The 16,056-nt window shown below is 30.0% G+C and overlaps 1 protein-coding gene across 1 annotated transcript in view; it reads right to left on the bottom strand.

Annotated features, from left to right (window-relative positions):
• Arl5 (ADP-ribosylation factor-like 5) overlaps positions 1–16,056 on the bottom strand; it is a 114,098-nt gene that overhangs the window by 9,087 nt on the left and 88,955 nt on the right. The window contains exon 5 of the mRNA XM_035360847.2: positions 5,655–5,806. Coding sequence (XP_035216738.1) covers positions 5,655–5,806 — 152 coding nt within the window. The remainder of the gene's footprint in view (positions 1–5,654; positions 5,807–16,056) is intronic.

Genomic DNA, 16,056 nt, shown 5'->3' with positions numbered 1-16,056 from the left:
AAAGAATTTTGGGAAAATAATATTTTGTATTTTTAAAAAAAATTTTAAATGAAGCTTCCGAGTACACTTCTCACATCTCACATTTTTAAAAATGTGATTTTGGCAACAATTTTCTTTTCTTATTGTTGTTGATAGATTTTTGATGAAATCGCGTCATTTTTAATAGTTTCATTCTTTTAGAAATATGGGTTTGGCAACAATTTTTCATCGTATTTCTTATGTCACTGTTTTTAAGAGATTGGCATATTTCACTGTTATTTATATATATATATATATAATACTTTTTTTTTTTTTTAATTTGTTCTGTAGAGTAAAATTCTGCACGGAATTTTATATTTTTTGAGTTGCTTTCATGTTATTTTTTGCTTATTTCACTGTTTGTAAGATATTGAAATGTTTTGCATGATTTTTTTCCTTCAACGGAAAGTTGGTTAATTTTTTTATTAGGATAATTAATATTTGTATTAAGGGATATAGCTTATTTCTTTGTAATTTTTCTCTTGAAAATATAAGATAAAATATCATTAATTATACTTTGCTTTTCAGAATTTTTTGTATTCTTTTATGCTATTTATTGCTCACTTCATTGTTTTTAAGATATTGAAAAGTTTTGAGCGATTTTTTAGGAAACAAAGTTCTTAACCTCTTTTATACCATTTGAGTTCTTAAGATTTTGCAAAGGGAAGTTGGTTAATTTATTTATTAGGATAATTAATATTTGTATTAAGGGATATTGCTTATTTCATTGTAATTTTGTTATACGTAATAACTTTTTTTTTTATGAAGTTGTTCTGCAGAGTAAAATTCTATGCAGTTTTTAAATTTAACGTTTGGTGTTCCCTTCAGCCATTTTTCCGGTACATTTAAAAGCCAGACGAAGGTTAGCAGCGAAGCTGCTAGTAATTCTAATATAATCTGCCTGTATTCTAATCACCAAAATATTGCCCAGCATCATATAATGACCATCATAAGCTTAGAAGCTGATTATCATATATAAGGATATACGCTACTTCTCAGTTGCACATGACAGAAAGAATGGCATGTTTTCTCAAAAGCATAAAAAAACTTGGTGCTGTAAAATCTAAATAAATAACACTGCTGGCCATTAAAATTGCAACACCATTACGGAAAGCAAACACAAAAAAGATATTTATTGCATGACAAAATGATTAAATTTGTAAGCAGTTTGGGGGTTTACTGGGAGGCGAAATTAGTAGAAACAGCTGCCACCCATGGCAGTGAAAACAGCCCTTACCCAGTTAGTCATGGTGTCAAACTGGGCTTAGATGACAGAAATGGGTAACTCATTCCATGCTACTGTAAGTCTATGCCACACTTCAACAAACGTATTAGCTGGAGAGGGGTGGCGGAACAGTCTCTCAGCAACCCATGACCAGATGTTTTCAATGGGTGACAGATCTGGAGACCGTGCAGGCCAGGGCAGCAACTGAATACCCTATGCATCAAGGAAGGTAAGAATATGACATGCAACATGTGGTCTTGCATTATTTTGTTAGAAGATGGTGTTTGGCAGGCTTCGATGATGGGGCGCAAGCACTGGATGTAAGCTGTCAGAAATGTACTAATCTGCGTTCAAATTACTGTCAATCCGAATCAGAGATGTGCATGTCATATACCCTGTGGCTGCCCAAACCATCACACCAGGTGCAGGGGCCCCTATGCTAATATCAAATGCAAGCAGGCAACGTTTGGTCTTCTCAAGAGTCTCCAGATACGTATATGACCATCAGAATGCTGCATGCAGAACCCGGGACTCATCTGAAAAGATTACATTGTGCTACTCCTCTATCCAGCTTTGTCGTTCGGCATACCAGAGTCCCCATCTTTCACTTTGCTGCATTGGCAAGGGAAGACGAAGTAATGGTGAAATACTAATCATTTGCATATCCCAACCTCTTCTTCCCTTCACATGATTCTGATGTTCATCATATTATTCATTCCTGGTGCTGCAATTTTAATGGCCAGAAGCGTATTTCATGTTGTTTTAATTGCTCCTCCAAATACATAACCATCAGTTTAATAAAAGATAATTTTCTACTTTTAAAATTAATGTATTTTTTCCCAATTTCAACAATCTAACTGGCATGGTGTCATACAATATACATACAGTGTCTTTAAAACACTGGATTCTGGAAATCCATCTGCTGCAGAGCTTCATAAGTGCAAATCTACATCAAACTGCTGTAAAGGGGTAGTGTGCAATTTCCACTGTTCTACCATGATCACAGTCTCACATATTGACACTCAATAGGCCTTCATTAACCACTTATTCTGAAATCTTGCAAAATTTCAAAAGAATTTATTGTCACTTCCTCTCTGCAAATGCTTACCTATATTTAATATACAACAACTAAACCTTAAAGATATTACTGGACAAAAAATATGCACCCTTAATTTCTTGCCTAGTGCTGCAAAGTTACTTAGATTAGATTAATCACTAGACTGGAATATTTAGAGACACTTAAATAGTACACGTATAAAAATAACTGCTAATTATCTTCTACATCAGCAAGATGATATAAATTGGAACCACCTCTCAGAGGACTGACCAAAAATTTAATTCTTTGAATCCTCCTCAGAAGCTGATTTTGATTTTAATAATTTTTTTTTTTCTTCCTTGACTTCCAATAAACCTATTCGTTAGTGCAGAGATCTAGTAATTTAGTTCTATAAGCACAGGATTAGCAAAGGGTTTAATATGGTGGTGAAATGTTAAAAATACCACATTGAATATATCTAACAATGTGAAAATTCACTCTTTCACATTTTTTTTTTTTTTCCCTCATAATTTCAAGTGTCACTGTCATTGCAATTGCCATTTAGTGAAAACTCAATACACATCTGTTATATTATCTGCTTCCAACATTAAAAAAAAACACATTAGCAATGTTTACAAACATTAAAAAATATATACATTATAATTATTTGAAAATATGTGATAGCTAAATAAAATTTTAATAAATAACAGTATTCAGACAGGTTTGCTTCCTAAGCAATAATATTTTTTAAAAGCATCAATATCTTATGATTGAAAGTGACAAAAGTGTTTATTGTTAAGTAGATAGGATTAAAATTTTATGAGTGATACTTTCTTTTAAGTCACACCATGCATTTCTGGCACCATTTTTTCCTTATTTCTTTCCCTACTCCTTTGGTTAGATAACAGACAAAACTGAACAATTGAGAACAAGGAACATTCTCTAATTTTTTGACAAAATCTTCCAAAAATCTGCTGTGGAAGGGATGCATTTACATTATGTTTGTTCCTTTGCGGGGGTAAGTCTTCTTCCCACAATTTTGTTGTGTTTGTCAACTTTACCTTTAAAACAAGATAACACATACATCTCTTATGAAATTAATAAAATCAATCATTGTGTTGTGGTTCATTTGAAGCAGTTTGGTTTGCAAAGTTCAATAGATGTTAATTCCTGACACAATAAGGAAACAAATTGTACAGCACTAATAAGAGGAAAGCATATCCAACAAATCATGTTTGTCTTCAGACACCTTTTCATTTTGGCATGAATGAAAACCACACCGCCATTTCTGATTTGAGTCGCATTTTAATTTCAAGAGATGGCTATTCAAACATGATCTTTACGTCATGAAAATATCTCTTTCTTAATGAAACAGGATAGCCTCTTTCTTCTTCATCTGTTGATAAATACAAAATGTAAAACCCATAGCATTTTTTTAAAAGAAAGTTTAGATGAATTACACAGTTGTGCAACCTAACTACCAAGAAAGAAGCATAACCTGGTCCTGCGAAAATGCACCAAAACATTAAATGGTTTGGCTTTAAATATAATTAATGGTGTTTAAGATAATCCAAATTATTCTTAAAAAAATTATTTGATAATAGCATTAAACATATGAGAACTAATTAACCATTCAACATCAAATAATCTAACACATCCTAATTATTGAAAGTTTAAAGTGCATGATAACTTTAATTCTACAAACAAATCATTCAGGTTATACATGTTAGGCATTTATGCATTACATGACACAGAATGTAAAATTAATATAGTATTGTTCCTAAATCAAAACTTTATTTTCATGCATATTTTTTGCAATAGAGTACATTCTGTATTCATATTTTGTGATAAATTCTTGAAGAAAAAAATGGTACTTGCGTACCATCACAACCAGCTTGGCGCACTTTGACATATTTTACACATTACAAATAACAATTACTTTTATTGTAAAAAATTATATGTTATATATATATATATATATATATATTCTATGTTTCAATTATACATTTATTCCAAAAGACAATCAGTAAACCAAATTACAAACAGGTTTATCACTTTGAGAAAGGATTCGAAACATTGTTTCTTTAGCGATTTTGTGGCAAAATAATGCATTCCTGCAGAAATTTCCTCTCTTTCTCCTAGTATCAGAAAATCCTACAAGCACAAATTTCAAAATCGAGTTTAAGACAAAAATTAATCGCAATTTTTCAACAAAAGATGCTATAACTTCGCATACAATAAAAAGAATGCATGTGAAAATGGTGACATTAGAAACTAAATATTTGTCATATTGCCTAACTAACTGTTATGTGTATGGTTGCCAGAGTTTGGTACATTCTGAATGGGCAATTTCAACTAAGGTGGTTGTGATAATACCTAAGTATCAAAAAAACAATATGCAAGTGGTTTTTTTTTTTTTTTTTTTTTTTTTTCCCTTTGCATAAGAAATGCAACACAAGATATGTTAGACGGGATTACTTTAAAAGAGAAATGAAGAAAAGAACAACAAACAGATATAACTATGACTTCTTCAGAAATCACAGCTGCATGAGTTGAAAACAACTAAAATTGGCTGTGAGTCAATTTCAATCTTAGAAACACTTGATGTTTGGTTAACAAACAGTTTAAACATGGAATTCAAATGTTTAACACAGAGCCCATGGCTAAAAGCAACCAGAACTTGATGTCTAAAAGTAAACAAGTAAGCTACAATTTAAATATAATGTGTGAATGGATTATGGAGATACAGAAATTAATTTCATAAAGAAGAACTAAGAAGAGTTTTAATAGAACTGGCATTTACAATGTCATGATTGTTTTGACACTGATAATGTCTACAAATTCAAACTGTCAGGCAGGAAAGTTAAAATAATATTTAGATTTAATATTGGTAATTATCCTATTTAATGGTTTCCATTCAATCCTCATAAGTGCCAACAGTAATAATTTACTCAATTTCTGTCTAATTTTTAACATGCTTACATTTGAAATGAACAGTTTATTAAATGCTATTTACTGAAAAGTTTCAAATTGTTCGGAACATGCTAAACATACATTACATTTTAATGAATTATTTTAAATTTATCTAAACCTTTTATTTTTAACTTTTAAAATCACGAATCTGTCTCAATATACTGTCACTTTTTAATCAAGAGAAGAACAAATATTAATACAGTCTTTATCATTAAAAAATAAGAAATGCATATTTTTCCCTCTTTAATTTTTTAATCATTAAGAAACAGCCAAAAAAGTGTAGTGTGCACATGAAAATACAGTTTATGAAATAAACAAGTTTTGTTTTATATCAGTCAATACAACAAAAACACCATAAATGTATAGGTTATAAGACAGATAACTGCTTTAATGCAATCTTACCCTTCACCAGAAAGTGCACAGCAAGCTTGGATATGCCATCTGTGTTTCTTTAAAGAAGTTAAATTCAACTGCTCCGATATTTCAGCAGGAGTCATGCAGCCTTTTATGTCTTGCTTATTAGCAAATATTAACACAGCAGATTTGGTTAAATCCTATGTTAAAATAATGAAAAATTAAAAGATGCTACAAATAAAGACACATAAAAGGTATTAATCAGATTACATAATAAAACCCTATATAGTGAAAATAAGTTTTCTGATGTAAGTAATTCAGTTATAATAAGCATTAAGCATTATTTCTTCTTAAAAATCTGTATAAGCATCCTTTTTATATGAAGCAACTACTTAAATTATGTATTACAGGATAACTCCTTAATTACATCATTTCATAAGTACCTGATGTATTTACATAGCAAAAAAGTAATAATCAAAATATATCTTTGCATTCTATTGAAAACTTTAAATCTTATAGCTGTCATTCAAATTATAGTTTTTAGTTGATTACAAACTATTAACCTCTAACATTTATAAATTATTATTTCAGATTTTATCTGCAAACTAGTAGAATACAGCTCTGTCCCCGGAAGGGAGGGAAAAAAATAAAAGAAAGAATGTATAGATCACATTCATGAAATGGTCGACAGCATCGCTATAATATATACAAGAAGTAATTAATAGGGCCCAAATATTATGTAATTCACCTGGAAAGCAAAATGTGGTAAAATGGTTGCATCATCTTTTGGAAATATGAAGGGAAAAAAACCCAGAGTAAGTTTCATTGTTTTAATTTTAAAATACAGTTAAATGTTGTTAGCCGTAATAATACTGAGAATAGCAAATATCATTCAGGAATGATTTCTTGAGAAAAAGAAGGAATAACAGCAATAAATATTAATGAATGTATGGGCTACAATTCCTAGTGATACACCATTTCACTCTGACACCATCTGCCAGGTGAGCTGCCGTTCTAAGACAGGATACAGCATTGTTCTAAGATGATATTAGAAAAAGCCACAATGTGATCACTTAAGTCAAGAAATGCATGATGCAAAATTGATGAGAGGTGATTTTTTCAAATTCTACAGAAATGGCCATTAGTACTAAATCAGTAAAAAACTGTTGCACAAAATGTTGAAGGTTTACATCACATGGGTACCCAGAATATATACATATGAAATGAAGAACTATTATGCAGAACGTCCTCAAAAACTGCTCGCAAGGATATATTCTGAAAAAATATTTAACCACAGCTAGTAGCTGGAGATGAAACATGGTTTCAGCACTGTAACTCAGAAACAAAATATGAAAGCACAGTTAAAAAAAAAAAAAAAAAAAAAAAAAAATCTCCCTAACCCCAAAAGTTTTGAACCCAGAAATAAATTGGTCATTAAAATTAAAGGAGAATGAGAAAAAATATTCTCAATAAGTTTATGTTGCAACTAGTGCCCGATTCTGTAATTATTTATGTAAATTTAAATACAGTTGAACACAAAATTGCATTTCCGCACATACGTTAGTGCCAGAAATGTGCAAATTTGTTCACTGACAATGTGGAATGCAACGAAAGCATGTCGGAATTCCAGTCTGCAGTGTTGTTTAAAATGAATGTGTTTTCTGACAGTGATCAGTATATAGCAGTTATGGCTCTAAAGTATCCTTTTTAAGTAAAGGTCAAATGTAGCTAATTATTGGTACAACCAAGGCCAACTCATACTCAAGGCCTGCCAGACTGAACAAAATTCCGCTTCCCATTTTTCAGTGGCTTTCGCGAAATTGATCACTAGGTGGCGCTCGCATTCTGCTACAATTTTGCTATACGCTCACTATTTGTAACGTGGCTCGTTATTAATAAAAAGTGTATTTTATGTCTAGCTGCTTTATATTTAAGGGCTATACTTAACAAGCTTGGTTTATTTGCATAACTTTATGTGCATATAGGTTTAAAATTGTGTATATACCTCATTGAACTCAGTTCTGAAATTCCTCATTCTGCTTATTTAATTCTGAAATCTTTGTGCATCTAATGCTGTTATTTTCAAAACTTTGTAACTTTCTTCTGATTAATCTGGAATGGGAATGGTACACATGGATTTATGTCAGGTAGTTACATGTAGGTAATGTATCAAGATGACACTCGTGTATATGTGTGCTTAATAGTGATAATATTGTTTTGTGAAATTCAGTAATTTTATTTCATGTATACATTATTCTTGATAATGAACTATATCAGTATCTCATGCTGCCAGCTATAAAATTTTGCACACGTGTTATTCCGATTAATGTTGTATGTGTGTAAAAATGTCTGGCTGCCGTATATTTAAGGGCTATACTTAATAAGCTTGTTTTTTTGGCCTAACTTTATATGCATATAGGTTTAAAATTTTGTATATACCTGTCATTTTATTTCATGTATACATTATTCTTGATAATGAACTATATCAGTATCTCACGCTGCCAGCCATAAAATTTTGCACACGTCATTCTGATTAATGTTGCATGTGTGTAAAAATGTCTAGCTGCCGTATATTTAAGGGCTATACTTAATAAGCTTGTTTTTTTTGCCTAACTTTATATGCATATAGGTTTAAAATTTTGTATATACCTGTCATTTTATTTCATGTATACATTATTCTTGATAATGAACTATATCAGTATCTCACGCTGCCAGCCATAAAATTTTGCACACGTCATTCTGATTAATGTTGTATGTGTGTAAAAATGTCTAGCTGCCATATATTTAAGGGCTATACTTAATAAGCTTGTTTTTTTTGACTAACTTTATATGCATATAGGTTTAAAATTTTGTATATACCTGTCATTTTATTTCATGTATACATTATTCTTGATAATTTCATTATTTATTGAAAATTTCATTATTTTCATTTGAAAAATTGAAGTTTCTCTAGCACTGAAAATGTAAATTGCTGCAATGCACTTAATTCAATTACTAGTTTCTTAACGTTAACATCAATGCGATTTAGAATACAAATGAAAGTGAAGAGAAACACACCTATGTAATATTAAAATTAGTCAAAAAAGCAACTTTGGGTTTGAGTTTCATTCAAAATCTATGCCACAGTAAGACTTTTTTTTTTTTTTTTCCTAATAATTTTAGAATGTCTTTGAATATCTGCAATGCAAATACTGCACAGAGATCAGAATCTGCATTATTTAAACTTTTATTCTTTAAGATTTCCTAAAAACAGTTATTTAATAATTTAAAAATATTCTTCAGTATGTAAAATTTAATCTCTTTAAGTAATATTTTTACTTTAATCTCTTTAAGTAATATTTTTACTCCAATGCCGTGAAAACAGATATACAAATTTTAGATCACGATGTATTAATATGTTAATTACATCTTTGATAGGGGATACTAAACTATTTTTTGGCCCAGTACAGCCGATAGAAATATTTTGAAAATTTTTGAAGCTATGATCTGAAGCAATCTGTTAACTTCTTACTATATAAATAATTAAAAAATAAGGTGTATGCTCTGAATTATCTTTAAATTAGAATAAATATTTATAATGCGTACAATTCAGAATAGCGCATGTCTAGATGAAAGTAGGAATTAAAAAATCGAGATCAAATAGCTGGTGTTTATGTGTGAAAAAAAAAAAAAAAAAAAAAAGGTGAGATAGCTTAAAATTCCATGCTTTCCTTCTAATTAAAGTATTTTTATTAATAAGAAATCAACAATTTCTGACTACTATGGGTTAATCGTTTTTAAACTTTGCATATAACAAGACAGAATTCGTTTTTGTTACTTTTCCGATTTTTGTAAACATCGCAAAGTGTAGCAGAATTGTAGCGCCATCTTGTGGTCAGTAGGAATATCATGCAGGCAACCGAAAACATAACAGAATATTTTCACACTGGCAGGCCTTGAGTATAAATTGGCCTTGGTACAACTGAAGGAAGTCAAACGCAAATGAAGGATGCCGAAGATTTGAATATCCCTCCAAGTGTCATATCAAGAGTTTGGAGCCGCATTTTAAGCACTGGATCAGTTTACAGATAGGCTGGTCAAGGGCAACCAAGAGTAACAACTACATCAGAAAACCATTTTCTGTCATTGTCGGCTCAAAGAAACCATGAAGCAACTACAAGAGATTTGGTAAAGATGTTTATTATATTAACCTATTAACTCAACTAAAACTAATCATAAAAATAGAATGCTATGGCAAACTCCACAAGAAAATGTTCTAGAAAAGCATTTTGCATAATAAAGCTCCAGCACACAATACTCAGACTTCCTAAGATTCTATTCAACAATACAGATTTCAATACTTATCTTTCAATTACCATATTTACCAGATATAGACCAAAATAAATTCTCTCTGTTTAAAAAACTGAAGAAGCATTTGCATGGTTCATATTACAGACATGATGATATGTGATAAACGTCATTTCAGAATGTTCAATGGTTAAATAAAACTTCTTTTTTTTTGGGGGGGGAGAAGGCCCTGGAATCTAAAATGTCACTGTACTAAATATACTAAGGTCGAAAGGAACTATGCAGAAAACTGAATACAATTCAAAGATTTGTTAATTCCCTTTCAACAAAAAAATTATTAGTTAACACACTGCCACTGATTAGTAATTCCTCATTATTTCATATCATGAAGAGTCATTTAATTTCTCAACTTCACTCACTATTTGAACTCACTAGCAGCCAAGTGGTAAGACCACTGAATGCCAAGTGGCCAAACAGTAGTTCGACACAGATTTAAAATTATATCCCAGCAAATGAGCTGGCTGCATTTGAGTTTTCATGACATTTTCCAACTTCAGACAGACAGTCCTTGAGTGCTTTGCCATAATCTAAGTAATCTGCAAATAATTCAAAAACCATGTTCATTTCAAATTGCATATAACACTCCTTATGTGCTTTCAGACAGACAGCCCTTGACTTCTTTGCCATAATCTAAGTAATATGCAAATAATTCAAAAACCATGCTCATTTCAGATTGCATATAACGCTGCTTATGTGCTTACTATGTGCACATTTTTTTATTCTCTAGTGCAATTTAAATCATGCAAAGGTTACTCTACTTGTCCACCATCAAATATAGAGTACATGCTGTCAAAAACTGGTCAGTAGACTTTAATATAAATTATTTAGAATTAGCACAGTAATTTAACTGTGAAATATTTTTCTATACTAAATGGGTGGAACAAAGCAACTGTGTCAACAGAAGGGTTAAAGGAAAATGATGAAATAAATTTCAAATGATGAGTATGTAAACATGACAGCCTTCAGAGCAAAATCAATATTTACTATGTCCAGTATATTAAACACACCACAAATCAACATTTTTAACCACTTAACTGGAAGCTTTACTAACTTAGTAGACGATGAAATTTTGAGTACTGAAAATGTACAATGAATATGTTTATTAAATTTCTGTCAGAAGCATTTAAGTTTTTATTGCAATTCTTGAATATTAACCCCTATTCCAATTGCTACTGAAGGTTTATGTACTATATTAAAAGTTGTACTGCAAATGAAATCAAAATTTCCAACTGTTCTGTAATACTTCAATTCAAAAAGGTTCATGGTAGGTGTTAAGAGGATATTAACTACTTTGTATAGAACATGTGGATGAAATGGTATCATACAGAACATAATTTGTGTTGCACTGCAAACAGAGTTTAAAACATCTTTCAACTATTTGCCATGATCCCACATTTTGAGTAAAGAAAGTCTATCATGCAATAAACATTTTATTCACTAGATTTCTCACCCCCTAATCCTGCTAGTCTCTCTCATGAAAAGAGTTCCACTGGCATAGTTTCAGACTATTCAAACTACCCCCAAATGATGCAATGGTCAGTCTATAAGAGAAAATGAAACAAGTAATCTGCCAGTGCTTCCAGTATTTCAGGCATTCTGAAGCAAGTATGTGTGTGTTCTGATAGATATTATTTCAAAGCTAAGTAATAATTTTTAATATTTCAAATATTAAGTACCTTTCAAATATTAAACACAACCTTTTGAACATTCTGATAATACATTTACAGCTGTATTATAAATAAATTTGAATTACAGGTATTGTAATAATGTACGATAAATTTATAATTGCAATGCAATTAATAATTCACACTGTACAATAAATGCTATCTCAGTATGAATAGGGGATGAAGATATATGCAGAAAACATTATGCACAGAGTAAGCAAATACTGATATGAACATGACATTACATAAAAGAGCAACATTAAAACTCAGCATACTTAAAGAACAACACACATGTTAGACAAATAATATACATAATAGTCCACAAGGCATATCTTAACATACAATAAATTTTTTGTTGTAAAAATTAATACAACTGGAGTATGATAACATCTTACAATTTGGGTACAATTATGAAAATTTAATATTTTATTTTTCTCCCTTTACACGCAATACTAATCCCACATTCCTTGAATATGGAATATAGATAATATAAAATATGCTAAGTGACAGTGATGGAAAAATTCAGCTTTATATGACAAACTCACAGTTAGTATTTTTAGATATAACTATACAAAATATATTTTATAAGTTTATAAATAAAATAAAGCTATGCCTCTGACAGCATGCATGATTTATATTTTTTCAATTCAGCATGTTCATAACTATACAATTAAAGAAACTATCGATGATGATGTCGGACACATGTATTATTTTAAAAGTACATAGATTCTACATATAGTATCCCTTTAAACTGCTAGGCTGTCATCCAGTAACTCTCATGATCCTGAATTTTTTAATCTGCATTCATTAGCTAGAGGATATACAACCAAAGTATTGCTTTTTAGTAGAGACTCTGGGTTCAAAATTTGTGCAATTGAGTTCTGATTTTACAAGCCAGTTATTTTTTATTATTATTATTATTATTATTATTATTTTCACATTCAATTTCATTATAGCCTTTGGAATGCCAAATGAGAGATTAAGATGTCCAAAAGATTATGGAAGTGATTCACACCTAATCCGCTCGAAAAGATAGTTGCTAAAAATATTTGATACAGGAACGAATAATGTCTTTAATGGCATTGTGTGAATACTAGCGGGACCACATCATCAGCTCTGTAAAACTTAATAAAAAAAAAAAAGGAACTTGCAAAAATTTTGGCATTACACTGAAACATCATACACAAATGTATTCTTTCCTGTTTTAAACTTAATTTTTAACTTTGTCATCATAGAAATGAATATATTATGGAAACAGCTAGGAGTTAGGTATATGTTTACTGATAAACATATTGTCCTGATAAACATATTGCCAGTTTCTGTTTTTCTCCTGTTCTGTGTGGTTTGATAATAATAGGTTTTTTTTTTTTTTTTTTTTTTTTTTTTTTTTTTTTTTTTTTTTTTTTTAGTACTTTCTTCTTAAAAATGTTAGTCTTGGGTGGCCTTAAATTATTCTCATCCTTCTTTCACTCTCGTACAAAATTTTGCACATTTTTAACATTCTCATACTGATAATTACTGATTATATATACTACTACTGATTAATTATACTGATAATGTAATCAGACTTTCATTAAATAAGTCCAATTTTTAAGAGTGTCCTTAAAATATTCAAATTTCCTTCAAGTTGGAATTTATTGTAGTTATTGATAGTAGATGAAAAATATATAATTTTCAATGACGGCAATGATATCTAGAGAAGCATCTTTACTCCAATTTTTTAAAATCATGCTCCCCAGACAGGAAAGTGGTTAGTAACTCTGACTGTTGTACCGAGTCGGGGTTCAGATCCTGAAAAAGGCATGAATGTAATTTGTCTGTACCTTCATGAGGCAACGGTGACCCATAATTAGGTGCTTCCACAATAAAGAGACCATCACTCTCAGCCTTAGTAGAGGCCAATGCCTTTAAACAGTTAGAACTCGCCATTGAAATAAAAAGAAAAAAAAAAAAAATCTTTTTTCCTATTTTTTTTTTTAAATCCATGATATATAATAATAATAATAATAATAGCCCAAGCATTTTACATTTCCATTTACTAAGAAGATTTCTATAAACCAGACTGTTTACTAGAAGCTGTCAGTAATTGAATCTGAGCCATTAATTTCCTTAGATGATAAAAATTAAGCTGAATTTCTACACATAAGTTTTGAATAAAATGCAAGTCTGTGTTCTTTCACGGTTTTTTGCATCTAAAATTAAAATGCACAAGGTCTAGTATTTTAAAATTTATACTTTTATCACATCAAGTGCCTTGTAAGGCAGAATTCCTTAAGAATAATTTCAAATTCAAAGATCCAATGCTTTTCTTTTTTCGAAGAAGTCTAGCAACTAGAATTATTTTTTTTTTAAACAATGGGGATTTAGACTTTTCTTCAATAAGAAAAAATAATTTTTTTGAATCCTAATAATGCTTAACACAGCAAATTTTATAAGACAAAAATATTAACTTTCTCAGGAATGTACTTACAGAAAAATTTTGTTTCCACAAAGATAAAAAAATACTAAGATGCATAATAACAAAATTTCCTGTTTATTATTTCTTCTTTCCATTCTTTACACTTTAGAAGTACAATTAGCTCCTTGAATATATTTATAAATCAGATACTTCTAAAATATTCTAGCCAATCAACACTGATAACAAAACCTGAAAACTAAAAAAAAAAAAAAAAAAAAAAAAAAAAAAAAAAAAAAAAAAAAATTCTGCTATGCAACTTTTTGATAAGCTAAGCCATTTACTGAAATTTTTATATTCATGTTCTTTCAGAATATCTAACATTTGTGTCATATATGTTTAACAACTAATGTGCAATAATTTTTTAAAAAATATTAGTTCAAATATTTTACAAAGAAAAAACATTTAAGTGTAAACTGAGCATATCCATTCACATTTTGGTCAAATAAACAGCTGAATTCATTTTAATTATAGAAAAGTTGCTTAGTTTAGAGACATCAAACACAGAACATTAAAAATTCAAAGTGTACCTAGAATAAAATTTGAGATAATAGGCAACTACTTGGTGCATGGGTTAAAAACTTTTGGTTAGTCAATGCTTACTGACATAGTAAGTATTGACATAGATAGCATATTATAATAGTAGTAATAAGTAAGACTTAGTAAGCACTGGAATAGATATAATATAGTATCAAGTAGCATAGATATAACAGATATTATACAGCTCTTTCTGAATGTAATAGCAATTTTAAACATAAAAATCAGACTTACTATGCACATTAAGTGCATCTTTTAAACAAAAGGTGATTAGCATTACAAATTCTGGTGATTAGCTTCATGGTTAGCATCAAGATTTTGATTTAAAAAAAGCAAAAGAAAAATACCGATGATATGCGCAACCTGATTTCAATTTAAGAAAGTTAAATAAAATATCAAATTAGCTCCTATGAACTGGAGAGTATAGAATAAGCAAAAGCTTCAACATTAGCAGAAATTTCAAATCTAAAGATATGAGGTGATAAAAATTTGCTGTATTAACTACTTGTATTGAGTATATTGTTATGAATTTTATATATGTAAATAATTTTAATGGAATTATGTATAAAATTGTAGCATGTTTTGTATATAATGTAACATGAAAATCTGAGGAAAACTTTAACAAAAGACAAGAATACAAGGGCAAGTCTATTAACATTAAGTAAATGATTATTTCAGGAAATTAGCGAGATATCGCCAAGCTGGTGATGGTTTTGGCGACTAATTTTGTCAACAAACTAGGCGACCATTTGCTGACATTTTGGTCCTGCCCTGGTACAGCTTTAATTGGTATTCTGATTGAATAAATGTAATTAATTTAAATATGTAGCTGTAACCATATCTGGTCCTCATATGCATTCTAATTATTTCAAGAATTGGAAGGTATTAGAGATTTCTTGGTGGCTGAGGGGAACTATATAAGGCCAGGGAGAGAATCAGTTTCTCAGTAGTAACTGTTTAGTTCAGCATAAGTTCGGATAATTGAGATATCTCCATGTTAGCTTCACTCTTTAGATGCGCTTTGCTTTGCATTGTGTTTAAAGTTAGTAGTCGGAACTGTAACTACTGACTGTGCTCTGTGACACTGAGAAGAAATGTAAAAAAATTTTTGGAAACAGTTCCAGAATTGTTAAGTTTTTCTTTTTGTAAAATAAATTTTATTAAGCTACAATCAGTTCTGTGTGCATTCAATCTATTAAAACCCATACACATGCAACAACATATTCAGAATTATATATGTGTGTGTGTGCGTATATGTATAATATCAAATGAATGGAGTCTATTCAAAACTAATATATTTTCTATTTTAACATTAAATAACAATTTAAGTTTATCATCAGTCTCCAAAATACAACAAATAGCTGATAAAACTAATCCTGAAGTAAAATGTCAATGCATTTAAGATTTAAATTTGACCCCAATAAGATTTTTTTGCTTTTAAGTTACC

Source organism: Stegodyphus dumicola, chromosome 5 (genome assembly GCF_044657685.1).
Source record: "Stegodyphus dumicola isolate Sdum_Otavi_A_Nest chromosome 5, ASM4465768v1".
Taxonomy (NCBI): domain Eukaryota; kingdom Metazoa; phylum Arthropoda; class Arachnida; order Araneae; family Eresidae; genus Stegodyphus; species Stegodyphus dumicola.
Note: the sequence above shows the minus strand (reverse complement) of the source record. Positions and strands in the feature narration are given on the sequence as shown.